The sequence below is a fragment of the Leopardus geoffroyi genome, chromosome X (assembly GCF_018350155.1).
Source record: "Leopardus geoffroyi isolate Oge1 chromosome X, O.geoffroyi_Oge1_pat1.0, whole genome shotgun sequence".
In the NCBI taxonomy this organism is placed as follows: Eukaryota; Metazoa; Chordata; class Mammalia; order Carnivora; family Felidae; genus Leopardus; species Leopardus geoffroyi.
The window spans coordinates 42,898,067-42,924,799 of NC_059343.1; the positions used below are offsets into that span (position 1 = coordinate 42,898,067).

Here is a 26,733-nt window from a genome sequence, read left to right on the forward strand (position 1 = left end):
TGGGATCCGGGTGGGAGGAGAGTGGGATACTCTTAGGTGGTCTCAGGAATACCCGGTGGGCCCTGAGTGGGTTCCCCCAGGGTAGGAGCCTCGCCGTTTGCTGTCATCCATGTCTTCTGTTAGGGACTTAGATTTTCTTTCTCTTAGGCAGAAGGTAGGAAGTGGGAGACAGGGTAATCCTGATTTAGCTTCCCGGAAATTCCTGATGCTGTCAGAGGACCCCTCTGCCTGACATATTACATACCACACTAATTCCAACCTCCTGGCCTTTCTACTGGCAGGACTCCATTCTGAGTATTCTTATCCTTTCCATCCCATCTGTCTGTCCTTCCTCAGTTTGACCTGCCTGACCCCTTGTGGCATCTCTGACTTCCCCCCACTCCTCATCTAAGCCCCCACACATCCTCTCTCCTCCTTCCTCCATCTCTGTCTGGTCCCCTTCCCCTCCCCCACCACCTCCACTCAGTCTCCAGCTTTTTTTGGCTTCTGTCTCTTCTTCCTCCTCCTCCCTCCTTCCCTGACGCTGAATAATCAGGCCTGGCTGTCCTGGTTTCTGGAAATACTCGTGTGTGGGCAGTGGCTCGGGGCTGAAGCAGGGGATGGATAGCTGGGGGCCGCTGGATAGCCCCAGGCCCCCAGTGCAAAGACATCAAAATCCAGGGGTGTAGTCCATGCCTGTCTCCCTCTGGGGAAGGGAGAGCAGGAGGTTTATTGAGCAGTGGAGGACAGATGGGAATTCAGAGGGCATGGACACAGGCCATTTCGTCTCCCAGGTCCTCCTCATCTAAGCGAGAGAGGATGGATTCCTCATCACTATAGAGTGAGCTGGTCCCCTGTGCCAGCAGATCACTGGCAGCACTGTCCATCTCGTCCAGTGTCAGGCGACACGCATCTGCAATCTCCTGCTTGGCCAGGGCCACAAAGCGTGGGTCTCGGGCAAAGAGGCCCAGGCCCTCAGAGATGAGCACCTGGGGGCACAGATGGGATCAGAGTTGACAGAGAGCACAACATGGAGCCAAAGCAGTGTGCACAGAGGGGTCAGTGTAGATAGATGATGCATGCATGAAGGTGTGCAGGGTAGTCACTGGGGACGGTCACACACACATCATGCTGAGCAGTCACAGAGTAAGGGGATAGACAGTTACATGCATAACACAGAGACTGAGGGCCTCTATTCCCTCCTTCCCAAGCTCCCACTTCCTCCCCTTCTCCCCCATCCCTCTTGCCCACAGCCCTGCTGGACTCACAGCCTCCACCAGGCTGTCGGCACTGCCCCTCTTGCCATGGCTGGAGTCTGAGTGGGTTCCAGGCACATGCAGACAGGTGAAGGTGCGCAGTGGACCACTGGATTTGCCGAGGTACCCCTCCCCCGCTGCACCCTCCTCCACCAATAACAGTGGGGCATATAGGAGCCGACCCCGCTGAGGAGGGGTTGCCCAGGAACCCTGGACCAGAATAAACATCAGGGGGATAATTATAGATGAGTGACGTGTGAAAGTTTAGGACTCAGCCCTGTGCCTACATCTTACCACCCCCACCCCTGCAAATACAGCTGGAGTCAAACTGAATGCATATAAATCAGACTTGAGTTTATTTAAGAGCATAGAAGACCTGGGTTTAAATATGAGCTTTGACACTTACTAGCTGTGTGATCTGGGGTAAAGTTCTCTGAGCCTCAGTTTCCTCATCTGTAAACTGGGACTAACCTATGTCACAGGTACAGTGAGGGTTTTGTGAATTCATACATGCCTCATTCCTCAGAAGATGTAGTGTGTTTGATAAATTCAGCCTAGGATGACTCTACCCTTCCAGACCTTAGCACCCTATTCCCCCATCTCACCTGCGCCCTGCTGGGGCCCGAGTTGCGCCCACGATGATAGGTGCCTGGGATGGGTAAATCTTCACAACTGCCCTGGCGCCGCAGACACTGGATAGTGAAGGAAGGCTTCCGACCTGGGGGTAGGGGAAGGCAGAGGGGGCGAAGAAGAATTTCAATGCCACCCCAGCCCTCTGCCCTGCTGGCCCTTGTGGGGCCCCCAACACCCATGCCCGCTCTCACCTGCAGGTGTGGGGGGCAGCAGACGGCGGCGTGGTGCATTGTGGCCATCCACATATCTCTGGGGTCTGTGAGGTGGCAAAAGGATGGGGCGCAGGGGAGTCCCTGCCTGCTCATCTAGGTAGGAGAGCCTGTGCGGGAAAGAGGGCTGGGGGTGAGCTCAGGCTTGGGAATGGGTGATGGGGTTCCATTAGTTCTGCCCTCCTGCACATGGCTAATGGGCTCTTCCTACATGTCATGGCCAGAGTCCTTGGCGGGGACTTCCTCTTCCTCATTCTGATTCTCTTGCTCTTTGGTTCCCTTGGGCTGAGAACTTTCTTCTTCTGGAATGGTGAAAATGAACCCCCCAGAGCTTCTCCTGGGGAAAGTGAAGCAAGTTAGACAGACCAGATTCACCACCCCCCCGCCCCCCAGTATGTGGCCCTGCACTGCTGGTTCCTTCTTGTTCTGTGCCCCATCCCTACAGTAGGATTTTAGTTTTTTATTTATTTATTTATTTATTTATTTATTTATTTAACGTTTATTTATTTTTGAGACAGAGAGAGACAGAGCATGAGTAGGGGAGGGTCAGAGAGAGGGAGACACAGAATCTGAAACAGGCTCCGGGCTCTGAGCTGTCAGCACAGAGCCCGACGTGGGGCTTGAACTCACTGACCGTGAGATCATGACCTGAGCCGAAGTCGGCTGCTTAACCGACTGAGCCACCCAGGCGCCCCAGTTTTTTTTTTTTTTAATTGGGAAAACTCACATACCAGAAAATTAACCTGTCATCATTTTAAAATGAACATGGGCTTTCTTTTAATACATATTTCTCATGGGAAGGACGCAACATTTAAAAAAAAAAATCAAAGTTGGCCTGTTGAAGAGACACCTTCAACACAAGAACTGGGGGTGTGTTGGGAGAGGTGAGGAGGAGGCTGTCAAAGTGACAGCTAGGTGTGACTTCATTTCATTCTTTCATTATCCCCGTGAGATAAGTGCTATTATTATCCCCCTTTTACAGGTGACAAAACTGAGGACCATGGAAGTTCCACATTATGTGCTTCTTTTGTTTGTTTGTTTTTGTTTTTTTTTAAGTAGGCTTTATGCCCAGTGTGAAGTCCAATGTGGGGCTTGAACTCATGTCCCTGAGATCAAGACCCTAGCTGAGATCAAGAGTCAGATGCTGAACCACCCAGGCGCCCCTATGTGTTCTTTGTATTAAACCTTTGCATTGCCTTTCTCATATGAATCTCTTCTTATCCTCTATTCCCATCTGAGCCCTTGAGTCCCTTCCATCCTTCCCAAATTTCCATTCAAAGGCCCTCTTGCTCCTGAATTATCTCCATGTATTGGCTAGTCCCTGCCTTCCCTTACAATATCCCACCAGACCCTTGACCATACCTGTGGCCATGGGATCCAGCCTGGGGCACACTGGACTGTCTGGAATTGGGAGTCCCCCCATCATCGTCACTGGGCCCAAGGGAGAGTGAATCTGGAAGTCTGTCCCCGACAGGCAGAGATACAGAAATCACAGAACTCCGGCGAGATGGGGGCTGGGAGCCCATTGGGGCCTGTGGAAGTCACAGGATTGAATGTTGCCATTCATGTTATCATATCTAAGTCACTTGGTCAGTGACACAAGTCACTTGGAGTTTATCTCCAATGACCTTACTAGGGGCTGAATCTGGGTCTCACCCTCCAACAGTGGATGGTAGGTATCAAATAATACCTGTTTGCCTGTTTCGGGAGGAGTTCTTCTCTGGGGGCCTCCCTTCCCCCAGAGGCAGTGTCAAAGTTACCTAAGGAATTGAAGAACTATTTCTACAATCAAATTCCCAGGGGAGTGAAAACTTGTCCTCACTGTGTATGTTTCTGGATCCTTCTTATCTTCCTCTTCCTCTCCCTCCTGCCCCTCTTCCTCCTCCTCTTCATCTGTGTCACAAGTGAGGGCCTGCCGGATCTCAGGACCCAAGTTCTGTAGGCTCCTTAGACCAGCCTGTGGGGGTGAAAACATGGGGAAGGAAGGCAGCCCCGGGTCTAAATTTCCCTGTCCATGAGCCTGCTTCCTGTGCAGGAGTGTGGGGTGGGGGAAGGGGTCCCTCAGCCACCACTGACCCTCTGAGACCTGGAGCCTCAGTTTCCTCATCTGTGACATGGGTTCCACGAGATCAAGAGGGCAGTCATCCTTAGCCACAGTCCTCCACATACTCCCACCCACGCACCCAGGCCCCTCTAAAGACCTGAAGAGCAGAGGAAGTGCTTGAGGGGGCCTCGCTCCCTAGTAGCCCCTTCTCCTTCCTCCGCCTGAATTTGCGGAAATAGTCCTGGATCAGAAATGTGGCGTAGAATTTGCCTACGGTGACCTCTTCCTCTGGGGGAAAGGGAGAAAAGTCAAGGTCACACAGGGGTCTCCTGTTACCCCCCTATCCAGAGCATAGGCTCCCCTTCGCCCCCCTCCATCCAGTGCTAGTTTTGTGATGGTGAGCAATCCTTTGACATTTGGGCGGGCTCAAGGAATTGGGGTGGAGCTAGCTCACCGTCAGCAGGGGGGATGACTTCATCTAGCAGCTTCTGCTTCATCCGCTTCCAGATCTTTTTGATGACAATCCGCAGCTCCTGATTGGCTTGTTCCAGGTTCCCTGCATCGGGAGAGGATGTGGGGCCTGAGCCAATAGGAAGAGCCCTTCACAGCCACTCCCTCCCTGTTGGAAGGGGCTTCACCAGCTTCTACCGCAGTCACACACCGCCCCCATTGAACTGGTGGGAAAACAGGCCTGGAGAAGCCAAAGTCACTCATTTCGAGGTTCAGAGACAGGAGCCAGGCCCATCACTCAATGAGTGATCCCTGCACCCTCCCCAGGGACTCTCCTGCTCTTGTCCTTTCTCCATCCCTCCCATGCACCTTCTGTCTTGATCTTCAAGGATGTCCGAACCAGGGCAAAGAGTGTGGCATTGAATGTCACTGTCCCATCTGAGTTGAGGGGCATGTTCATCGCCACAAGTCTCTACACACACCAGGGACATAGAACTCACTTTGAGCAAATGCCAGGGATGAAGGCACTGGATGCCCAGGGGCAGAAACCTTTAAGGATAAAGCAAAACACACCCTCCCCACCCAAGGCACACCCCTGCCCACCCTTGCCATGTGATGGACAGCCCTCTCAGAGGTGGGGGGTGGGTGGGTGCACAGACCTTGCAGGCCACTCGGTGTGGGCACAGCTTCCCAAATCCCAAGGGGGGCTGGATCCGTCTCAGCAGGGCAACCACGTCCAGGTGCTTGATGCGGCCCCTGGGGCAGGTGGGGTGGGTAGGAGGCACCGCTGGATTGGAGATAACCCCTCCAGCCCTTTCTGAAGACTCCACCAGCTTATAAATACCTCCCCCACCAACACCCCAGAGCCAACCCTATCTATGGTAGTTGGGGAAGACAGAGAACAGAGGCAGTGGAAACTTGGGGCATCTATTGACTAGGTAATGGGAGGTAGAGGCCAGAGGTTCTGTGTCTGGGGGAATGGGTGGGGCAGTGCACTGTCCCCTGCAATCCCAGTTATGTGGATACATGTCATACTTGGCTCCAGGGTCATATTCAGACCAGATCCTCTTGAATTCATCGAGGTGATGTGGGCCCAGGATGGACCAATCTCTGGTTAGATAATCAAAGTTGTCCATGATGACAGCCACAAAGAGATTTATGATCTGTGGGCCAGTGAATAGTGGGGGTTAGGTGAAGGGCAGAGTAGGGTGTTGGGGGTTGGTGGGATGCTGAGGTAAACTTATGGTTACTGGGTCACGAGTTCCTGGGTTGATCTTGTCAGACCAGCCCTTTCACCTACTCTGAAGATCTGGGCTCCCCACCTCCTCCCCAGACCCCTCAGGGACAGCCCCCATGGCAATGGTGGTGGTTGTGGGGAAAGGTCCTCACCAGGAAGGCACAGAGCATGAAGAAACTGATAAAATAGGCGATGGCAAAATTGCTGCCACAGGTAAACTCCTCACCAGGGCTGATGTCAGACTCAGGGTCACACCGACTCCCAGGAAGGCTGGCAAGCATTATCTCCTGCCATGCCTCACCGGTGGCACACCTGGGGGGTCACACAAGGGGCCATCCTTGAGGGGAGGCTATGAAGTCATGGCAAGTGGCATTGTGGGGGCTGGAGGGGTGAGGAGATGATCCACTTCTTGCCAGGGGCTGTATCTGGCACAGATAGCATTTCAGTATTTTATTTTATTTTTTAAAGTTTTTTAAAAAAATTTGTTTTTGAGAGAAAGAGCGAGAGAGATGAAAGAAAGAGAGCGAGTGCACGAAGCAGGGGATGGGCAGAGAGATAGAGAGGAAGAGAACGAATCCCAAGCAGGCTCTGCATTGTTAGCACGGAGCCCAATGTGGGGCTCAAACCCATGAACCATGAGATCATGACCTGAGCTGATGTCAGACACTTAACCGACTGAGACACCCAAGGGCCCCAGCATTTAGATATTTTAGAAGCTGGTGTGGCCAAGATGATGACAGTCATGTTCGTGTTTTACTGATGGGGCACTGAGGCCTAAGAAGAGGATACATCTTACAGCCAGAAAAAGGATGGCTGAGGCTAGATTATTATACAAAATTCTTCAAATCACAGCCAGAAAAGACCTCAGGCAAAATGTAGCCCCATGCTGCCCTGTTATTTCTACACCTCAGGCAGTCCAGGGCCCAGACAAGGGTATGTGAGCACCCAAGGGCATGCTGGGGACCAAGGTGGCAGTGGAGGGGGGTAGATGTCACCTGAACAAAAGTAGCACAGCCTGTGGAAAGGTCTGAAAATTGTTGTTTCGGTTGATCTGTGTGCCATCCTGAAGAGCCACTTTACCAAACATCTGTGGGCACACAGGGCATGTGTCAGAGGGGCGAACCCATGCCCCTACAAGTTGTCACTCATTTCACAACTTCTAATACTCAAAGGATCCTCACAACCCTGATGTGCAGTCACTGCACATCCCATTTCACAGGTGTGTGGACTGACTCAGCATCAACCAGCTTGTATTTCAACCCACCACCCTCATTGTGGATGAATTCTTACCCAACACCCCTCAGCAGAAGTGTGCCTGAGGGATGCTACCTAGGGTCCCCACTTGCCTGCATCCCAATGACTGCATAAATAAAGAATATCATCGCGATGAGAAGAGCCACATAGGGCAAGGCCTATAGGGGTGGAGAGGAGGATAGATATTCAGGTCCAGGCAGAGAACTATAAGCCCCAGAATACACTGCTTCCTCAAGTCTGGGCTTGATGAGAGATGTGGCCCATCCCCAAAGTTCCCATGACTACCAGTGTCTCCCAAATGTGGACACGGTACTAAATACAATAGAATAAGGTTAGTGAGGCCAAGGTATGTTGGGAATTGGGAGCCTAGAAAAGAGAGAAAACCGGAAATGGTAAATTGCAGATGGATATGGCACACTGGGAGATGCAGTTCAGGTTGAGAGGTATGAGATGTGGGTGAGAGGTGGTCAAAGGGACGGGAGCTTACCTGGAAGGACTTGATGAATGTCCAGAGCAATGTGCGGATTCCTTCACCTTTACTGAGAAGCTTCACTAGCCGCATGACTCGGAAGAGGCGAAAGAAGGTGATGGAGATGCGAGAACTGTCTTCAGAGCTCTGAGGTTGAGGGTGTAGTGGGTATGATGAGTCTACAGTTTCCCCAGTCACCTCCCTATCTCATTCTTTGGCCCTCCCAGCCCCCAAATCCCTCATAACTCAGGCCCCAGGGTAGTCAGAGAACATTTCTAAGGACTCTTAAGAAGCAAGGAAGGGCAGGTAGGTGTGGAAAGAAGCATAGAGTCCCTGTTGTGAGGTGGGGGTACCTCGCCAAGGTGGCCACCATTCTGAAGGGAGATACAGCCAAGATAGAGGTGACAGAGGATATGATGAGATCACAGGCCCAAATGAACACAGGAGAAATGATGTAGCAGATATAGGGGATAATGGATGGTAGAGTCATTATTCAAGGGATTATGGAGAAGGTTATGTGGCAGTGGATCAAGATGGTTGTGGGAAAAGTTGGCAGTGAGGGTGGAAGGGAAAGAAGAAGGTACAGGAAATGATGGAAGAGAGACAATGGAGCCAATGGAGGAAATGATGGAGCCAGTGGTTTCATGAGATGATGGAGTTGAGAGAACCGATGGAGGACCCAATGGAGAAGCCAGCGATGAAGATATGGAACCAGCAGCATTGTCAATTGAGGTGATAGAACCATGGAGGAGATGATGGAGCCAATGGTACAGTCATTGGTGATGACAGAGCCGTGAAAGACCCAGTGTCGGAGACAATGGAGTCAGTGGTGGAAATGGAGCCAATGAAGTAGTCAGAAGAGATGGCAGGAGTTGGTGGAGATGATGGAGCCAATGGAGGGGAATGTAGAGGCAATAGAGGAAATAATAGAAATAAAAATAGAGTCATTTTAGGATATGACAGAGCCAGAGGATAGGTTGCAAATGGAATAAGGGAGTTGGTGGAGGGGGACTTTGGCTAAACCTGATAGGGACTCAGGAGATATAGAGTTGAATGAAGAGCACTGAGTCTTCAGGGGTAGGATGGAGGTGAGTGAGGCACCTACTCATGTGAAAGAAAGACCTGGGGTTGAGGCGGGGGAAGGTTGGTAGGGAAAAGGTGGGTTAGTGGAGAGGCCAGTCCTTACATTGACTTCAGTGACGGCAATGTCCACTACGCTGCCCACCACAATAAGAGCATCAAATGTGTTCCAGGCATCAGCAAAGTAATGCTGTAGGCAGGAAAAAAGTAGAGCCCTGTCTTCTCAGAGCTAGCATAGGGGACCAATAGTGGTAGGGGACATTGGGGAGGCAGGGCCCAGCTTGGACCACATGATAGGCCTGCATATGGACCCCTCTCACACCATGGTCTCAAGAGTCCTTGGTTCCTGTTCCCTGCCACCTCCCCCAAGAGCTCTGCAATGAGCTCCACCCTAAGGAATTCACCCACTGCAGGAGATTCTAAGGCTCGCAGGAGGCACCTTGGGTTTGAAGGCAATGATTTTGAGCACCATCTCAACAGTGAAAAGGCCAGTGAAGACCATGTTGAGGATGTCCATGGCGTAGTTAAAGGGAGCAGTCTGTTCATAGTGCTGGAGGAGAAAGTCAGGTGTGAGGACAGAGCCTGAGGCAGAGACCTCCCCACCCACAACAAAATATTTTCTGGCTTGGACTGAGGTGAGTCTGGAGATGAGATAGCATGATGGGTTGGCCAAATCCCTCACACTGTTTCTCAATAAGGATATTGGAAAGCCCAGCTCTTGATCTACTTCTGACTTGCATCTACTTCTGACTAAGAAAGAAACAGAAGTCTGCTGCTGACTAAGTAGTTTCCATGAAAACTATTTTTGCTTTCCAATAAAAGGCTCAAATGAGGAGAGCCCCGGGTACAACCTTCCCTCATTTTTCCTGCCTTGAATGTGGTTTTGATGTCTAGAGCTGTGGCAGTTATCTTGTGATAATGAAGCAACAATCATGAGAATGAAAGCCAACTTGCTAAGAATGGTGGAGGAGAAAGAGCCTGGATACCTGATGAACCATAATCAAACAGCCCACCTCTACACTTCTTGTTATGTGAGGTAGCTGTCATATATTGTTGACTCCACTATGCACATCTTTTCACATTTAGAACCTCTGACACTGGGGTACATTTCACAATCAATGGCAACTTACAATGGCCATCTGCCATTTCCCCTATATTCTTACATCTCTTAAGTCAGGATGCAACTGACAATTATTGGCCTTAGATGTGAAGAAATGTGGCAAATATTTTTATAGCTTAATCTCTGTCAGCTGGGGGTTTTGCACTTGCAGCCTAAAGCATTCCTAATGTTTCCCAGGGGGCTGTGTGGACAGAATAGGGTCCAGTGTCTGGCAGAAGTCAGGGTGGGGGAGATCAGACCTGCATGGCTAGAGCAACGGTGTTGAGCAGGATGAGCAGGAACATGAGATACTCGAAGGCAGCAGAGTTCACAGCTGCCCACACGCGATACTGATGTGGGTTCTTGGGGATGTAGCGGCGGAGTGGCTGGGCCTTGAGGGCATACTCCACACACTGGCGCTGCATATGGGTGCAGGGCATGAGTGAGCTTGGTATCTCAAGGCAAGGAGGTGGGGAGGGGTTGGTGGCCATAGGTCAGGGGTCAGAGGTCACCTGGTTCTTGTCCAGCTCACAGTTTTGGTACTCTTGCTCGCCCTGGGCACGGAAAGTAATGATGACAAAGCCCACAAAGATGTTCATCATGAAGAATGCAATGATGATGATGTAGACAATGAAGAACACTGAGATCTCCACGTGGTAATTATAGATAGGGCCCTTGTCCTCTGCGTTTGCATCGATGGCTTTGTATAGTAGACTGGGGAGCCAATGGCGGTAGATGAGGAGATATCCCAGCCCCCTTCCAGACATGCCCCCAGATACCTCATAACAAACACTCCAGAATCTCCTGCTTGGCATCCCAAAGACCCCCAAATCCCATGACCTAACCACCTTAGACCTCCACACATACCCCAAGAGACCCCCACCTGACCTCAAAGACCCCCAATTCCCTGTCTCAGCCTTCCAGAGACCTAGAGATCCCCATACAACCCTCTAGAGAATCCCTACCCTGGTCCTCCAAGACCCCCAAATCCCTTAAGTTCCCACATATCCCTAAATATCCTTCTCCAGCCACCAGAAAATCCCCATGCAGCTCCCCAGAACTCCTCCACAAGCCCCCAAAGATCTCTAAATCCTGTCCCATAAACTCGGATTCCTTGCTCCATCTCCCCCAAAGATCTTCAACTAGTACCCCTAAAGACTTGTACATCTCTCTGGAAACCCCTGAATCTCCAGCTCCATCTCCTCTGAGACCTCCCCCAGTGTCCCCTCCAGACCTCTACCTAGTCCCCCCCAAAATCCTACACCCAGTCCTCTCTAGACTTCCACCTAGCTCCTCAGAGACCTATACCCAATTCCTGGAGACACCCCTTACCCAGTTCCCAGAGCATCCCCAGCCAACTTCTGGAGGACCCCCAGCCAGTTCTTTGATATGTCCACCAGTCCCCCCAAAACCCTATCCAGTCTCAAGAGACCTTTATCACATCCCAAGGTACCTTCCCACCCATCCCAAGAAGACCCTAGCATAGATTCCTGCCCTGTTCCCTGCCCATTCCTGGGGCCCTGCTCCTCACGCAGGCCAGCCTTCGAAGGTGGAGACAGTGAACAAGGCCATCATGGCTGAAAGGACATTGTCAAAGTTGAAATCGCTGTTGACCCAGAGCCGCTCCCGGACGAGGGGCCGTGATACATCTCCATCAGGGTAGACCAGGAAGGAGCCCCTGCGGATGTTGCAGACAGGATGGGTGGGTGACGAGGGGTGGGGATCTGGGGAAAGGGGACTGAGGTGTAGAGCATGGAAGTAACAGGGCAGAGTGGTAGAGTTGGATATCCTGTCCCCCATTTACTGGCTGGGTGACCTTGGGTATTTAACCTCTCTGCTTCAGTTTTCCCTATCTATGAATTAAGGATAATACAACACATTTCCTGACTTGTTACAAGGATTAATTAAGTCACTCAATGAGAATAGTGTCTGGCATTAGTTGGTACCATATATATTAGCTATCATCACCATTATAATCATCACCACCCCCAAGAAAAAGTAATACTAATAATCAACATTTACCAGCACTAAGTATATGCCAGGCACTGTGCTTGGCTTTACATATAGTAACTTTACATTGTAGTACACTCTCCACGTAGTAACTCACTTACTCCTCACCACCACCTTGTGAGATCTGCGCTCTTTTTATCCCCATTTTTCAGTTAATTAAAATGGGATTCAGCAAGGCTGAGAAATGTACCCATGTCTCATGAGATGAATTTGAACCAGGAATGCCTGACTTCAAAGCCCATGCTTTTAACCACTACCCTCTACAGTAATGTGGAGATGGAAGCCTGGGATTTGGTGGCAGTGATGGTGGGTGGGGGGAGTATTTGGAGATTTCTGGGGAGTCTGGAGTAGAATGTAGGTAACTCTGGAGAATATGGAGAGGGGTTTGGGGGAGGTATTGGGGGGTTTCTTAGGGGTTGGTGAGATATGAGGGCCTCTTCAGCTCTTGTGAAAGTTCTGGGGGTATATCTTGGGGCCTTGGGGAATTCACGGTGTTTGGGGGGCCTTGATAAAACTTGAGGGAGTCTCTGCAGTTCTTAAGAGGAAGCTCTAAGGATTCCAGGGGCCTTGGTGAGATCTAGGGGCCTCTTTGGCTTTTAGTAGGGGTCAAGAGCTCCACAAAAGGCAAGGTTTTGAGCACTCACTTGCATTCTTGGGGGGTGTGTTTGGCCTCATCAGTGCAACTGTAGAATTTCCCCTGTATGGAAGATATTTGTCAGGCAGGTTCACCCTTTACTCCCCACCTTGACCCATGCCTGGGCCTCCTTCCAGTGTTTCCTCCCACCTTGAAGAGCTGCACGCCAATGCAGGCAAACATGAATTGCAGGAGTGTGGTCACAATCATGATATTCCCGATGGTCCGGATAGCCACGAACACACACTGCACCACGTGCTGCAGGCACCCACAAATATGGCTAACAAACACTGCGGGCCACAGAAGCCTGGGGTAGGGATTCTGGGTGTAGATGGGGCTCAGGGACTTGGGCCAGGGACATCTGGTCATGGATCAGGGATGTGTGGTCAGGGACATATGGTCAAGGGGCAGTGCTACGGGCCAGGGACGTGTGGGCACCAACCAGGAATAAGTGTTTACCAGGAAGGGATATGTGGTCACATTTCAGGAACTTGCATCAGAGAAATGTGGCCATTGGTAAGGGATTTATAGTCACTTGTAAGGGACATGGGTGAGGCCACATGATCAGTGGTCAGGGATGTGTGGTTACATATTGGGTCCAGGCTGTGCAGTCATGCACCAGTGCAAACAGTCAGTCTGATTAGAGATCTTGGCCCTAGCAGTGGGGCAGGGCATGGGTCCTGTGGATTTGGGTGGGGCTGGGTTACCTTGAGTCCCTTGGCCCTGTTGATGGCTCGGAGAGGCCTCAGTACTCGGAGGACTCTCAGAATCTTCACCACTGAGATGGCACTGGAGCTGGGGAGGGGTCAGTCCTCAGGCCCTGGCCCAGGCTTAGCTTCCGTTCTGGGAGGACTGGAGTGGGCAGGGGGTAGGGAGAGTCACTCACTGGATACCAAAGGAGATGAGGGACACGCTGACCACCAGCAGATCCAACAGGTTGAACCAGCTACGGCAGAAAGAGCCTCGGTGCAGGAAGGCTCCAAACACTGTCATCTGTGGAAGGGTAGAGGGACATCAGGCTAGACTCCAGGTGTGGGGATAGAGAGGGGAGGAGAGTATGGAAACAGGAGAGGTGGGCTGCAGGGGTGGGTGCAGAGTGGATTGGGGCAACTGGAGGTACGACTGGGGGCTTGTTAGTTACCTTTAGTAAAATCTCCACAGTGAAAATGGAGGTGAAAGCATAATCGAAGTACCCTAGAATCTGGCGGGCAAGAGAGAGGCAAAGCCACTGAGTCATAACTGGGGGGAATCCTAGGTGTGTGTGTGTGTGTGTCTGTGTGCACCTCTCTGTAAGTTTTCCTGTCCCTCCCTCCCCCTCTCCTTCCTCTCTCATCATCATCAAGGACTTCGCTATAAGGCAAAAGTCTTGGCCACCAGAAAGACTGGGGTTCAGATTTGGGCAGATTTGGGCTCTTCTACCTCTGCTCATCTATATTGGTGCCATTGGCCTGCTCAACCTCTCTGAGCCCAAGCTTCCTCCTCAGCCAAATACTGATTTCCCTGGTGTTTACCCAAGTGTGCACAGTAAGGGCTGGCACCTGCAGCAGCTGCCATTATCACTCTTCTCTTTCTGCCCAACTAGGATCTTCTCCGTGTCTCCAGCCTGGCCCCAGCTTGTGCCCAGCAGGACCCCCCTAGGAGTGTCCCCCCCCCCAGCCCCCAGCCAAAGGCTCACGTGGTTGCGGAAGGAGTGGGCTCGGATGGGGTCCTCAGCGGCCAGGGATACACTGCTGAGGATGATGAACACCAGGATAAGATTGGTGAAGATATGATGGTGGATGAGGGTGTGGCAGGCCTTCCTCAGCCTGGGGAGTAGGGAGTGGGTTTTGGTCAGAGCCCAGGACCACAGAGTTGGTTGGGAGAGCCCAAGGGACACAGTTCAGGCTCTGTTGAATCAGGCCATGCACCTGCCAGAGCCCTGGCTGCTTCCTGGCCCTCCACCTGCCCTATCCCCTCATGCCTCGGCCCCCTACCCACTCCCAGCACTCACGGGTTTGTTTGGCTGAGACAGAAGAAGGCACTGCCCTCAGGGATGGGTACCACCTTCTCCTTGGGTACAACTTCTTGCAGGAGTTCCACACGCCCTGCACCTTCTTCCTCCTCTTCCTCCTCTTCCTCCTCCTCCTCCTCTTCTTCCTCCATGCCTGGTACCAGAAGAAGATCAAAATACAGACAATTAATTGAGAAAATGTATGTAAAGCACCTACAACAGTGCTTGTCATGTGACAAACTCACTGTTGTGTCTCCAGCACTTAGAACAGTGCCTGGGGCACAGTAGAAGCTGAAGAAATGTGTGTTGAATGAACATCACTATCCTCACAGTCAAATACACACTATTTTATAATAAAGGCTCTGAGAAGTTCTGCAGTAAAACAAAATGTCTGTTTCTCTTCTTTAATCTCAACATCCCAAATGGTGTTGGCCAAACCCCAAGCCCATTATTTTCAAGATGATTTCAGAAAAGGCTTCTGCTCAGAGAGAGGGGTCTCAGGGGTCAAGAGCTCTGCCCAGGTGCTGTCTCTAAGGTCCCACACCTCCTCCACCTGCCCCTGCCCACTTGCCTGCTCCTTCATTCTTTCTGCCCTCCTCTTCCTCGTTCTCCCCACCAGGTGCCTGGGGACAGAAATATGGGGGTCACTGATGGTGGGGGAGGCACTATAGGATGGACCCAGGGGAGGCACGGAAGGAACACAATAATGGAGGAATGCACAGGCAGAAGATGGGAGTTAAAGATATACACATATACAGGTATTGATGGTAATGGGAGGTATAGACAATGCCCAGGCTTCTAATTCACCAATACTCCATTTTCCTGTGGGGGATTCCCCTCAGCACTCTTCTCCCTGTGTGAGGAAAGGGGGAGTGATTGCTAAGGTTTGCAGTAGATAGGCAAAGCTTAGGGGGAGTCAATGTAGTCAGAACAGACCTTTCTGAGGTCCCATAGAACCTCCCTGCTTCCGCCCTCATCCTCACAGTCTGTCCTTTTCACAGCAGCCAAAGGGGTCCTGTTAAATCTTAAGTCTGGCACATTCTTCGTCTGATCACACCTCTCCCATGGCTCCCACTCACTTAGAGCAAAAACTGAAGTCCTTGCCATGCCCAGAATGCCCCTAGTATGGCCTTCCTATTCTCCCATTTGAGCTCACCTCCTACCACTCTCCTCCTTGCTCACCCCACTCCAGACTCACTGATTTCCTTGGTGGTTTTTGTGAATGTGCTGAATGTGCACCTCAGGACCTTCCTTTCCTGTTGCCTTGAGCACTCTTTCCCCAGATATTTTCATGGCTCACTCCCTCACTTCACTTGGGTCTCTGTTCAGCGGTCACCTCCACATAGAGGCCTTCCTTGACTACCCTAACCAAAATAGCAATCTTCATTTCTCTCTATTCTTTTATTCCATTTTCTTTGCTTCATTACATATTATTAATATATATTTAATTAACTTACGTTATATATTCATTTGTTTGTGTTTTGCTTGCCTTCCCTAACTTCATGAACATGTTAGCTTCATGAAGGTGAAGACTTTGTCTACCTTGACCCCTCTTGTCTCCTCAGTGTCTAGAATATGGCCTGGCACAAAGTAGGTGCTCAATGAATGCATGTTGAATGAATGGGGACTGGCAGATTGGATCTGGGGATATGGATTGCCAGGGTGGCTGAGGCATCTCTGATGGTGTGGGATGTATGTGTGGGGACCCAGTCAGGGATCCCAGGGAGAGACTGTCTTGATGGCAGAGCCAGACATCACCTGCCCTTGTCTTTGGCAGTTCCTGTGTCTCCACTGGCCAGGTTATCCACAGCAATGGCGAGAAACACGTTCAAAAGGATATCTGGGGTGAGTTCAGGCTGCAAAGGATGAAGAAGCAGCCTGACTGTGGGCCATCAACAACCCCCTATCTTACCCCATGTTCTACCAACATCCAGCCCCCCAAAGCTCCAAGGATACAGTTGCCGCAGATGAAGAGGATGATGAAGTAGACGCAGACCAGCATTCCTGGGAAAAAGGGGCCACCATAGGCCATGATACCATCGTACATGACCACGTTCCAATCCTCACCTGTCAGGATCTGAGGGTGGGAGTTCACCGTGAATCTCTTTGGACCCCCCACCGTATGGTCCCTCCCACCCCCAAACCCACCTATTCCATGCTTTCCAGGCCCCACCTGAAAGACAGTGAGGAGGGCCTGGGGGAAGGTATCGAAGGTGCTTCGCTTGGTGTGGGTCTGATCAAAGTTGAACTTGCCCCCAAACAGCTGCATGCCAAGCAGGGAGAAGATTATGATAAAGAGGAAGAGAAGAAGCAGCAACGATGCGATGGATTTCATTGAATTGAGCAGGGATGCCACCAAATTGCTCAGAGATGCCCAGTGCCTAGAATAGAGATGGAGGGTGGACATGTCCAGTGGTGAGTCAGGGGCAAGGGCAGGATGCCAGCTTGGGATGCACTAGGGGTGGGCTGGGTTAAAATGAACTTTGGAGTTGGGTTGAGGTGAAAATAAGAAGTGAGGGGAAGATTGAGTTTGGGGTTAGGGTTGGTGTTAAGGGTGTAATGACAGATGAAGTTAGGATGGAGGTTATATGGAAGTTCATGAAGTTAGAATTGGGTTCAGGTTGGGACTGGGGCTGGGATTGGGGTTAGGAACTATAGCTGGGGTTGGGGTTGGGGTTAGGGGTTAAGAGAGTATTTGGTGTTTTAGATGGCTGAGTTGGGGATAAAGTTGTGTTTGACAGTTGGATAGAGGAGGGGATAGGGATGAGATAGAGTCTGGGGCTGGAGTTGCAGCTGGAGATAGGTTGCTGGTTAGGAGCTAGGGACATGGAGGTTGTGGTTAGTGATGGGGCTGGGGCTGCAAGTTAGGGATGAGATTGGAGATGGGGCTGGCTTTGGGATTGGGTGTTGGGGCTGTAAATGAGTTTGGTATAATGAGTGGCTGGGGGTTGGAGTTAGAGATGGTGTAAGGTTAGGGATGAGTATGGAGTTGAGTTCAGAGATGGTGCTGGGAATAATGTTTTAGCTGGAGCTGAGGTTGAGGAAGGGGATGGAAATGGAGTAGACACCCTCCCCAATGGACTTTAATTTCCATGAGGCAGGAACTTGTGTCTGCTCTGATTCCTGGGGTTTCCCAGGACCTGGAAGGGTGTCTGGCCCACAGTATGCCCTCAGTGGATATTTGCTAAATGAACGGTGATGCAGATAGTCACTGGAACTGGGGAGGGAGCTGTTGGGGCTGTGCTTGGGGCCCCAGTCCTCCCCCGCCACACACACCTAGTGACCTTAAAGATCCTGAGGAGGCGCACACATCGGAGCACTGAGATGCCCAGGGGCTGCATGGCGCCCACCTCCACCAGGGTGGTCTCCAGGATGCCCCCACAGACCACAAAGCAGTCAAAGCGGTTGAAGAAAGAAGAAACATAAGCAGAGGGGCCAAGACCGTACAACTTGAGAAGCATCTCCACCGTGAACAGACAGAGCAACACTTTGTTGGCATACTCTGTGGGGAGAAGGACAGGGGTGACCGAACTGGCCAATTTCCTTGGAGATGTGCAGGGAGGTAGGGGCCACAGGGCGATCTGAGGTAGCTGGTATCAGGCAAGACACAGGTTGGTGGTAGCGCTAGGATTAGGAATTGGGATGAATTTATAGGTCAGAGTGGGTGAGGTTTTGAGGGGCTCGGAACTGGGGTGAGGGGCAGAATTGGGGTGGGGGCCTTGGTGAGCCTCCATGAGTTCAGGAAAACTCCAACTCAAAGGTAGCATTGGAGTTTGGGGTTTAGTTGGGACTGAGGCTGGTTTGAGGCTTGCAGTGAGAAGTGTGTTCAGTACTCAGGTTGGGGTTGAGGTGAAAACAAGTAATAGTAAGAGCTAACACTTAATAGCACTCTGTGTGGGTCCAGCAATGTTCTAAGCAACTTTCACTTCAACTCACTTAATCCCCCCCAACCACCCCATGAAGCAGATAAAATTACTGTCCCCATTTAAAAAAAAATGTTTTATTTATTTATTTTTGAGAAAGAGAGATGGAGAGTAAGCAGGGGAGGGGCAGAGAGAGAGCTCTCTCTCAGAATCCCAAGCAGGCTCTGCGCTGTCAGCGCAGAGCCCTATGTGGGGCTCGAAATCATGAACCCTGAGATCATGACCTGGGCCGAAGTCGGATGCTTAACCCACTGAGCCACCCAGGTGCCCCATATTGTCCACATTTTGTAGATGGGGAAACAGAGACATGGAGGGGTTAACCCATCCAGACAGTGTGGAGTTAAGATTCTGGACTCTGGAGCCACCTGCCTGACTCACTTACTAGCTGAGTCCTGGGATTAATCAGTGAACTCTTCACTACCTCAGTGCTCAGTACTCTGTGCCTTAGCACTTAATTCACACAAGGTTTTGGTGAAGAGAAATTGAGTTAATACACGTAAAGTGCTGAGAATGGAGCTTGATGCACACAAGTGCTACATAAGTGTAAGCTACAACGTGGGGTGGGACAAGCTAAGGTTTCTGCATTTATTAGGGCAGGAATGCAATGTCTGGGGGTCTGAGGAACCCTAGAGATCCTGGACTTGGGTATCTAGGGTGGAGGGAATTGGGGACTGGGGAAGAGGGCTGGCAGTCCGCGAGGGGAGGTACGCACCCTGGATCTGCGTGAGCCATACGGGCTGTCCGTGGTGCTCTGAGGCGATGGTCAGTGTGTTGAGGAAGACGAGCAGCAGCACGGCCCAGTAACAGGCATTGGACTTCACCGCCCGCCGGCAGCGTGCCCGAAGGCCCCGATTGGCTCTGCGGAGGCGGCGGCTGAGGGGAAGTGCGAGCCCACTGATGAAATCACCTACCTAAACCAGGCCTGGGGGTGCTCAGTTGGGTAGCCCGGTGGTCATGGGGGACTCGGAGGTGGGGTTTACAAAGTCATGGGGTCCAAGGATCCCAACTCACCAGACCCTGGTTTTCATGATCTTGTTTCTGGAAAAGAGGAGGATGGGAGTGGGCGTCATAAAGGACCAAGGGGCAGTCAGTGGCTGGGGTTGGAGGTGGGGGGCTGGGATCAAGGTTTGAGGGTAAAGTAAGGACTGGGGTCAGGGTCTGGACGGGGTTCTGGGCTGGGTCAGGGTTAAGGGCTGCGGGCCCTCACAGGCAGCGTGTACAACCGGCCAGAGCCCCCTCCTCCTCTTCCTCATCGCCTGGGGTCTCTGTCATCGAACCAGTGTCGCTGGCTGGGAGGCTGGCTGTGGTCGGGGTGGGAATAGAGGTCAGTCTGTGAAGACCCAAAGGCTCCACACTTGGCTTTCTTCTCTGTCTACCCATCCCGTCCCCCTCCCCAACCTGGATGGACTCTCACCGTGGCTGCTGGTGGAGTGTGTGGAGCGGGTGGAGTGACTGAACCAGCGCAGCCGTCCACGTCTCCTAGTGGTTAGCTCTGCCAGTTGTGGCCCTGCGGGGTGGGGAGGACATTTGGGGAGCATGGCCTGAGGCTGGGTTAGGGCCAGGCGTGCGCGTATGGCAGGGGGGCTGTTATTTGGAATCTTTGTTCTGGGTATAGTCTGGGAAGGGTATTGGGGTCTGCGTCTGGGTCTGTATTCTAGGTCAGAACTGGGGGCTGGGCCTGGAGTCGTTGCCGGTTGGGGCTGGGTCTCAGGAGGGTAGCCCACATCTGAGGCATGTGTGGGGCAGGGAATGGGCCAGACTGGGATTGCCTACGGTGGCTAGCCCGGCCCTCTTCAGCCATAGAACCAAAGTTGCCATCAGCTGAGGACTCTTCGATGTCCAGCTCCTCTGCCTGCATGATCCAGTCCAGGTAGCCCCGGAGGTCCTCCTCCAACTGCTGCTTCTCCCGAAGCTTCTGGAAGTCCCCTCGTGCTTTTGCCTTCTCCCTCTCCTTGGAGAACTCTCTGAGGGAGGAAGATAGAGGGCTGGGAGGGGGGACCACCCTGGCTCCCATGTCTTTACCATTCCAGCCTCACCGGCCTCCTTGCTGTTCTTTGAATAGGTCAAGCACATTCTAGCTTTGCAGAAGCAAAGGCTGTTCCCTTTGCTTGGAACACTTTCCTCAGACATCCACATGGCCCATTATCTCATCTGTGTCACATTTCTACTCAGATAACACCTTCTCAAGGAGGTCTGTCCTGATTGTCCCTATTTATAATTGCAAGATTTGCCCATTTCTATTTTTATCCATCCTTTCTTTCCATAGCACAGATTCCATATGAAACACTACATATGTGAGTCGCCTGGCTGACTCAGTTGGTAGAGCACACGAGTGTCAGGGTTGTCAGTTCAAGCCCCATGTTGGGCATGGAGTCTACTTAAAATAAAAAAACAAAAATAAAAATAAACCACTATGGGTGTGCATGCATGGGTGTATACACAATCTACTGTGTATGTTGCTATTCTCTCCACCACAGTGTAATATCCAAGAAGACAGGGATTTTTGTCTTTTATTCCATTCCTAAAATGGTGCTTGCACACAGATGTTCAATGTTGACTGACTGCATGAAGGGGTATTTCAGATGGGTTCTGAAAGAGTGCCTAGGAGTGTGCTAGGAACAAAAAAAAAATGGGAAAGGGACTATTGGCGAAGGTGTCTAAGCTTCTCACCCACTCAGGACACCAAGCACAAGGTTGAGGACGAAGAAGGACCCAAAGATGACGAGACTCACGAAATATAACCAGGGCAGCTCATACCCCATGGCATCCTGCATCTGGGAAGAGAGAGGGCATGCATCTCTCAGGGTATGCAGACACTCTCGGAGGAAAGGCAGGTACAGTCTCGCGCTGTGCGCCCCCCATCCACCTCACCCAGTAGAGCACATCTGTCCAGCCTTCCATGGTGACGCACTGGAAGACCGTCAGCATGGCGAAGAAGAAGTTGTCGAAATTGGTGATGCCTCCGTTGGGCCCTGCCCAGCGCCCACGGCACTCGGTCTGGTTCAGTGTGCATGCACGCCCTGAGCCAGAAGACGCACAGGGCGACGGGTCCTCCTCCGCTTCCACGTCTGTGGGGGGATCAGTTCCGATTTTGAAGCACGTCCCGCCCCCCCCCTCCCAAAGTCACGGCTACCTTGTAGCCCCGCCCACCTGGGAAGTTCAGTATGGGGTTCGAGATTTTTCTAAATCAAGGGCAAGGTTAAGCTCCTAACTCTGCTAGGTCAGGATTCTGAACCACTGGAAAGTTGTGAGTCCCAGCTACAGGTATCCGGGTAGTGGAACTGTAAAATTTAGGGTGGAATCTTGTAAATAACAGTGAGACTTGAGCCTGGGGGAGGAGTCCTGTGAATTGGGAAGGGTCTCTTGAAAATGGAGTGGGGGCAAGGCTCGGGCTGAGGTCTGGATGAAGGGCCTGAGTATATGGGGTCAGTCCTGGAGGATGGTGTCGAGTGCAGGGTAGGGCCTTGGCCTGTGAGTGGAGACTCGTGATAGAGGGAGGAGCTATTAGCAAAGGGGCGGTTGTAGTCTGGGATTGAGGGCAGAGTCTTGAGTAAAGGGATAGGGCTTGCTTATCTGGAGGTGGAGCCTAAGGTTGGGGGCGGAGTCTCGTGGACTAGAGTGGGTTTCAAGGAGAAGTGGGTGGGGCCTAGTAGCCAGTGGAGGGGAGTGTCTTGTCCAGGGAGGGGTGGAATGGCTGACCAGATCCCAGGAAGTAACATGTCTTGTGCATTCGTCCAAGGAACAGTTCGAGTCCGATGATGGCATAAATGATGATGACGAACAGCACGAGCAGTGCGATGTGCAGTAGTGGCACCAGCGCCTTCATGATGGAATTAAGCACGATGTGCAGGCCTGTGGGGACCGAGGGGCGGGGTCAGCTTAACCCTTTCCTGCTCCCCTCCCCCACCTCCAACCCCCGGGGGCATGCCACTCACTTGGGACCCCAGACACCAGCCTCAGTGGCCGCAGCACCCGAAAAGCCCTCAACGCCTTCACATCGAAGCCCCCCGGCTTCCCCCCGGTATGTGGGGTGTCTCTCGGCCGACCAGGGCCCTGCTCCAGTAGCACGCTAAACAGCCTGGTGGGGTAGCACGGAATTAGGAGGCAGAGGTCCGGCCTTGGGCCCTCCCTCCACCCCTCTCTTCTCGGAAAAGCACAAGTCCCTGTAACTGGAAATGCAAACAAGTTTAAAACATGTTAATATTCTTGATTCTGGCTGCCAGATGGAGGCAGTCGGAAGCAGACTTTCCCCTGAGTCCCGAATTCAGCGGGCCTGGGGTAGGAAGCTGAACTAAGGTGGGGGTGTCCCTCGCAGACGCGTACCCGACCACAACGATGATGAAGTCGAGTAGGTTCCAGCCATTGCGGATGTAGGCGCTGGGATGGAGCACCAGCCCATAGGCCACGATCTTGAGCACAGTCTCCACAGTGAAAATCACCAGGAATACGTACTCCACTTGCTCCTGAGGGCGGAGCCGGGGGTGAGGTGGGAGAGCAGGGAGTTATTTGGGGGTGGGGCTTGAGGGGGGGCCAGGGAAGGGAAGCTTAGTCCGGGACCTAGGGTGGGGCTGGATGGGGGCGGGCCATCTGGGTCAGAGAGGAGCGGGTGTGGGGAGGATTGAAAGGTTGTGGTGTGGTTCTACTGGGGCTGTATCTGGCTGGGGGTGGCGGGGGTGGTGAGCCTCACCAGGTTGTGGTTGGCAGTATTGGAGTCATCCTCTGGGAAGGGGATGTAGACCCCCAGGGCTACACAGTTGGCAAAGATGGTCAGCAGGATGAGGATGTCGAAGGGCCTCAGGTGGATAGTCAAGGACCCAGGCAGATAGGCCTCAGAATATCCCCACATTCCCTTGGGGCCCTCCCCACCCAATGCTGACGCTTGACCCAAGGTAACCAGCCCTGACATTCCCAACCCCTGCCTTGACCAAGGCTTTGACTTTGAACCCCCTGGAAACCTTAGACATCCCCAACTCTTGCTGTGATTTAGTCTTTCACCCTTGACACTCCCCCTCCCCGCAGTGACCTTCACCTTTCTCAACTCACCCTCTAATCCAATTCTTGGCTCTTTTTTTTTTTTTTTTGAGAGAGAGAGAGACAGAGAGACAGAGAGGGAGAGAGAGAGAGACAAAGTGCAAGCAGGGAAGGGAAAGAGAGAGAGGAGGACAGAGGATCTGAAGTAGTTCTGCACTGATAGCACAGAGCCCATGTGGGGCTCGAACTCACGAACTGTGAGATCATGATCTGAGCCAAACTTGGATGCTTAACTGACTGAGCCACCCAAGCACCCCCAATTCTTGACTCTTGATCCCTAGTGACCTCAGCCCACCTCCATTCCAGCCCTGGTCTAATCCTTGATTCTTGGTACCCTGGTGACCCTCACCCCTGAGCGCTGCCCCTGGTTTCCAAGGATGCTTCCACTCCACAATGCTGATGCAGGACCGCCGCAGGGGGTTGGCCAGAGTGAGGCAGAAGAGTGCTCGGGGTGACCGCTGGGCACTGGCCACTGCCACTGTCTTGTGCTTACTGTGCTGAGTCCTTCGCTTAGGGGTCCCCAGGCCTGATGCCCCGCTGATTTCTTCACCCCCTGATGCTGGAGGCCCAGGGCACAGCCCCCATTCAGGACCAGGGCCTGTCCCATTGGCTGGACTGGGCTCTGGGATGGTGTCTGTGTGGAGAAACCAAGTCAAGAAGGGACTGGGTATTAGGGCAATCATGGCTACCTCCTTCCTGATCCCATCCCAGTGTGTGGGGGAAGAAGAGCTTGTAAAATTAGGGAAAGTTGGGGGGTGCCTGAGTTAAAAATTGAGGGGTGAGAATTGGTGTTGGAATTGATTGGGGGTTGAGAGAGTTTATGGAGAACGGAGGGTGACCGTTACATTTCCAAGTAGGATTTGCTGTTAGACTTGGTATGGAGTTTAAATTGGCTTGGGGTAGGATTAAGTTTATAGCTGGAGGCAAATTTAGGGTTAAATTCGAGTGGTGGACTTCTGGGTTGGGTTTAAATACCGGTGGGAGTGGAGTGTGCTTGAGATAGGATTTAGAGTTAGGACTGGGTGTTTGAATGAGTTGGGATTAGAATTAGGATCAAGATTAGGGTTAAAGTTAAGTTTGAATGGGATTTGAATTTGGCATTGGGGTTTTCAGCTAAGGCCATTCCCAATTCCCATGGCCTTGTTTCAGCCTCTGTGAGGCAGTAGGTTGGCTTGGTTAACATCCCAAGCTTTGGAGAAAACAAGCTGTCTGAGTTTAAATCCTAACTCTGCCACTTGGTAGCTGTGTGTAGTCTTGGGAAAAATTGCACAACCTTTCTGAGCCTCAATTTCCTTATCTGTGTAATGGAGTGATAAGAGTACCTACATTTTAGAGTTGTTGTAAGGATTAATGAGTTTAGCATTCAGAATAATGTCTAGCACCAACTATTATTCCTATTTTGTAGGTAAGGAAATTGATGCAAAAAGAGATTAAGTGATTTGGTGAAGTGGCTGAATTGGGATTCAAATCTATGCAATTTCTTTTTTTTTAAATTTTTAAAATGTTTTTATTTATTTTTGAGAGAGACAGAGAGAGACAGAGCATGAACAGGGGAGGAGCAGAGAGAGAGGGAGACAGAATCTGAAGCAGGCTCCAGGCTCTGAGCTGTCAGCACAGAGCCGGACGCGGGACTCGAACTAAAAAGCCATGGTATCATGACCTAAGCAGAAGTCGGATGCTTACCCGACTAAGCCACCCAGGCACCCCAAACCTATGCAATTTCTGACTCTAAGCCTTCATGACTTACTACCACCAAGAGTGTTCATTCTCTCTCCTCTCTCTCTCTCTTAGTCCTTAAAAATGGATCTGTGCTCTTTTTGGAAAGTCAGAGACCTACTCACTAACAGTATTGATATCCAGACATTGGGGCTGAGGTTAGGTGAATTTAGAGCTCATAGTAAGGGCTGTATCTATGTTGGCGTTTAGACTCTAACAGGAGTTTGCCCTCTGGTTGATAAGGTTTGTGTTGGGATTAAGCTTGGGGCTGGCTTTGGAATTGGACTCGGGATGGGCACTAAAATAGAGGTTGGGGCCAGGATTAGGGTCGGGATTCAGCTGGGAACTAAAGCTGTGGATGGGGCTGGGAGGCCATAGGTGCAGGGTCTAGGTCAGGCTGAGAGTCAGGGTTCAGGTGGTGGTAAGGCTATGTTTGTTGCTGGATGGGATGGAAACAGGGTGATATGGTTCTGATCCCCTGGTGGCTCTCCGGGAGTGGGGTCCTGCTGGGCAGGAGATGGGTCAGAGGGACAGAGGGTAGAGCAGAGCCCAGGCTTGCTCCAAGGGTCTATAGGGGTGGAAGGCTGCTCTCACCTTTCCCGCCTTCAGATGCCGACATCCTCCTTTCGAGGTTGAAGAGCCATCTGCACACAGCCTCCCTCTCTTCCCCCAGCTTTAGAGAGATTAAGGTCACAGGGCGGGGCCATAGCAGGGTTGGATGGGAGGGTGAGTAGGGGCAAAGATAGGATATTTATGGGCCAGGGCTTGGCAACAGAAATGGCACTGATTTTTAAAAAATATTTTTGTAAAATACATACCAGCACCAGTCAGAAATTAAAATAAGAAAAAGGATATCACTTCCCAACAGTATCTGAACTTTGAAGTACATAGAGATAGACCTAACACAATATGCGTATGGGCAAGATCTCCATGGGAAAAAATGATCAAATATTATCAAGTGATTAAAGGGGACCTAACCAAATGGAGAAATATGTTAAATTTACTAATAGAAATAGTCAATGTTGTGAACATGTCAATTCTTCCCAAAGTGATCTAGAGATTCAGTGTAGTCCGGAACGAAATCCTAAAAGATTTTTCCATGGAATTTGACTAATTGATTCTAAAATGTATATCGATACACAAAGGACCTAGAAAAGCCAAAATCCTTTGAAAAAGTACAAGATGGGAGGACATTCCAGATAACTGTTTACTGTTATAAAGCTACAGTAATTAAGAACAGAACAGAGTTCAGAAACTGAGCCCCACATATATGTCCACATGATTTATGACAAATGTGGCTCACATTTGGCTCACACCCTGACAAATGTGACAAATGTGGCTCACACCCTGCTCAGTGGAGGCAGGGTGGTCTTTTTAATGAATGGGGATTTCATGAATGTTTACTGTGTAATTATTCTTTGGAGTGTACACATATGTAAACAAATTGAAAAAAAGCATTACAGAATGCATGAATACTAGTGACTACAATGTATGTAATGCTTTGCTACTGTATTATGTGTCAGGTACACGGTAACAATGCTTTACATGAATTGTTTTAATCCTAGGAAGCAGGTATAGTGATAGTTCTATTTTAGATGAAGAAACTAAGACACAGGGAAGTTATGTAACCTGCCCACCGTTGCACCTTTAGCTACTTGAGCTAAAGACTTGAGCTAAAAAGCTAAGATTCAACCGTAGCCGCTTTACGCTAAACCCCAG

At 51.2% G+C, this 26,733-nt stretch overlaps 1 protein-coding gene across 7 annotated transcripts; it reads right to left on the bottom strand.

Moving 5' to 3' along the window:
- Positions 1–663: 663 nt before the first annotated feature.
- Positions 664–25,713, bottom strand: CACNA1F (calcium voltage-gated channel subunit alpha1 F). 7 transcript variants are annotated; one of them, XM_045472765.1, is made up of 48 exons: positions 25,609–25,713; positions 23,680–23,932; positions 22,955–23,060; positions 22,591–22,730; positions 22,203–22,345; positions 21,967–22,119; positions 21,139–21,335; positions 20,938–21,041; positions 20,041–20,231; positions 19,682–19,774; positions 19,475–19,568; positions 19,279–19,305; positions 18,980–19,140; positions 17,621–17,846; positions 16,518–16,725; positions 16,301–16,421; positions 16,103–16,184; positions 15,152–15,197; positions 14,916–14,967; positions 14,345–14,498; positions 14,030–14,159; positions 13,496–13,555; positions 13,241–13,347; positions 13,062–13,149; positions 12,505–12,612; positions 12,365–12,417; positions 11,242–11,388; positions 10,223–10,424; positions 9,971–10,129; positions 9,051–9,161; positions 8,718–8,801; positions 7,885–7,905; positions 7,550–7,678; positions 7,155–7,220; positions 6,804–6,895; positions 5,961–6,120; positions 5,607–5,734; positions 5,231–5,327; positions 4,941–5,043; positions 4,576–4,677; positions 4,279–4,409; positions 3,900–4,034; positions 3,440–3,609; positions 2,289–2,414; positions 2,060–2,187; positions 1,841–1,953; positions 1,248–1,445; positions 664–968 (listed from the first exon to the last, which is right to left on the bottom strand). In XM_045472765.1, the coding sequence occupies exons 1-48, from the start codon at positions 25,631–25,633 to the stop codon at positions 738–740; spliced, it is 5,955 nt and encodes a 1,984-aa protein (XP_045328721.1). In that variant the 5' UTR covers positions 25,634–25,713; the 3' UTR covers positions 664–737. The 7 variants fall into 7 exon arrangements, with proteins under 7 accessions (XP_045328721.1, XP_045328722.1, XP_045328723.1 ...); XM_045472766.1 differs by lacking the exon at positions 7,885–7,905; XM_045472767.1 differs by lacking the exon at positions 1,248–1,445.
- Between the last annotated feature and the right edge of the window lie 1,020 nt (positions 25,714–26,733).

Excerpts from the sequence above, each read along its gene's own strand:
- CACNA1F (XM_045472765.1), bottom strand. The coding sequence starts at position 25,633 with ATGTCGGCATCTGAAGGCGGGAAAG. Across the intron at positions 2,415-3,439 it reads GCTGGATCCCATGGCCACAG|GAGAAGCTCTGGGGGGTTCA; the intron begins GTATGGTCAAGG and ends CACTTTCCCCAG. Across the intron at positions 969-1,247 it reads CCGACAGCCTGGTGGAGGCT|GTGCTCATCTCTGAGGGCCT; the intron begins GTGAGTCCAGCA and ends CTGTGCCCCCAG.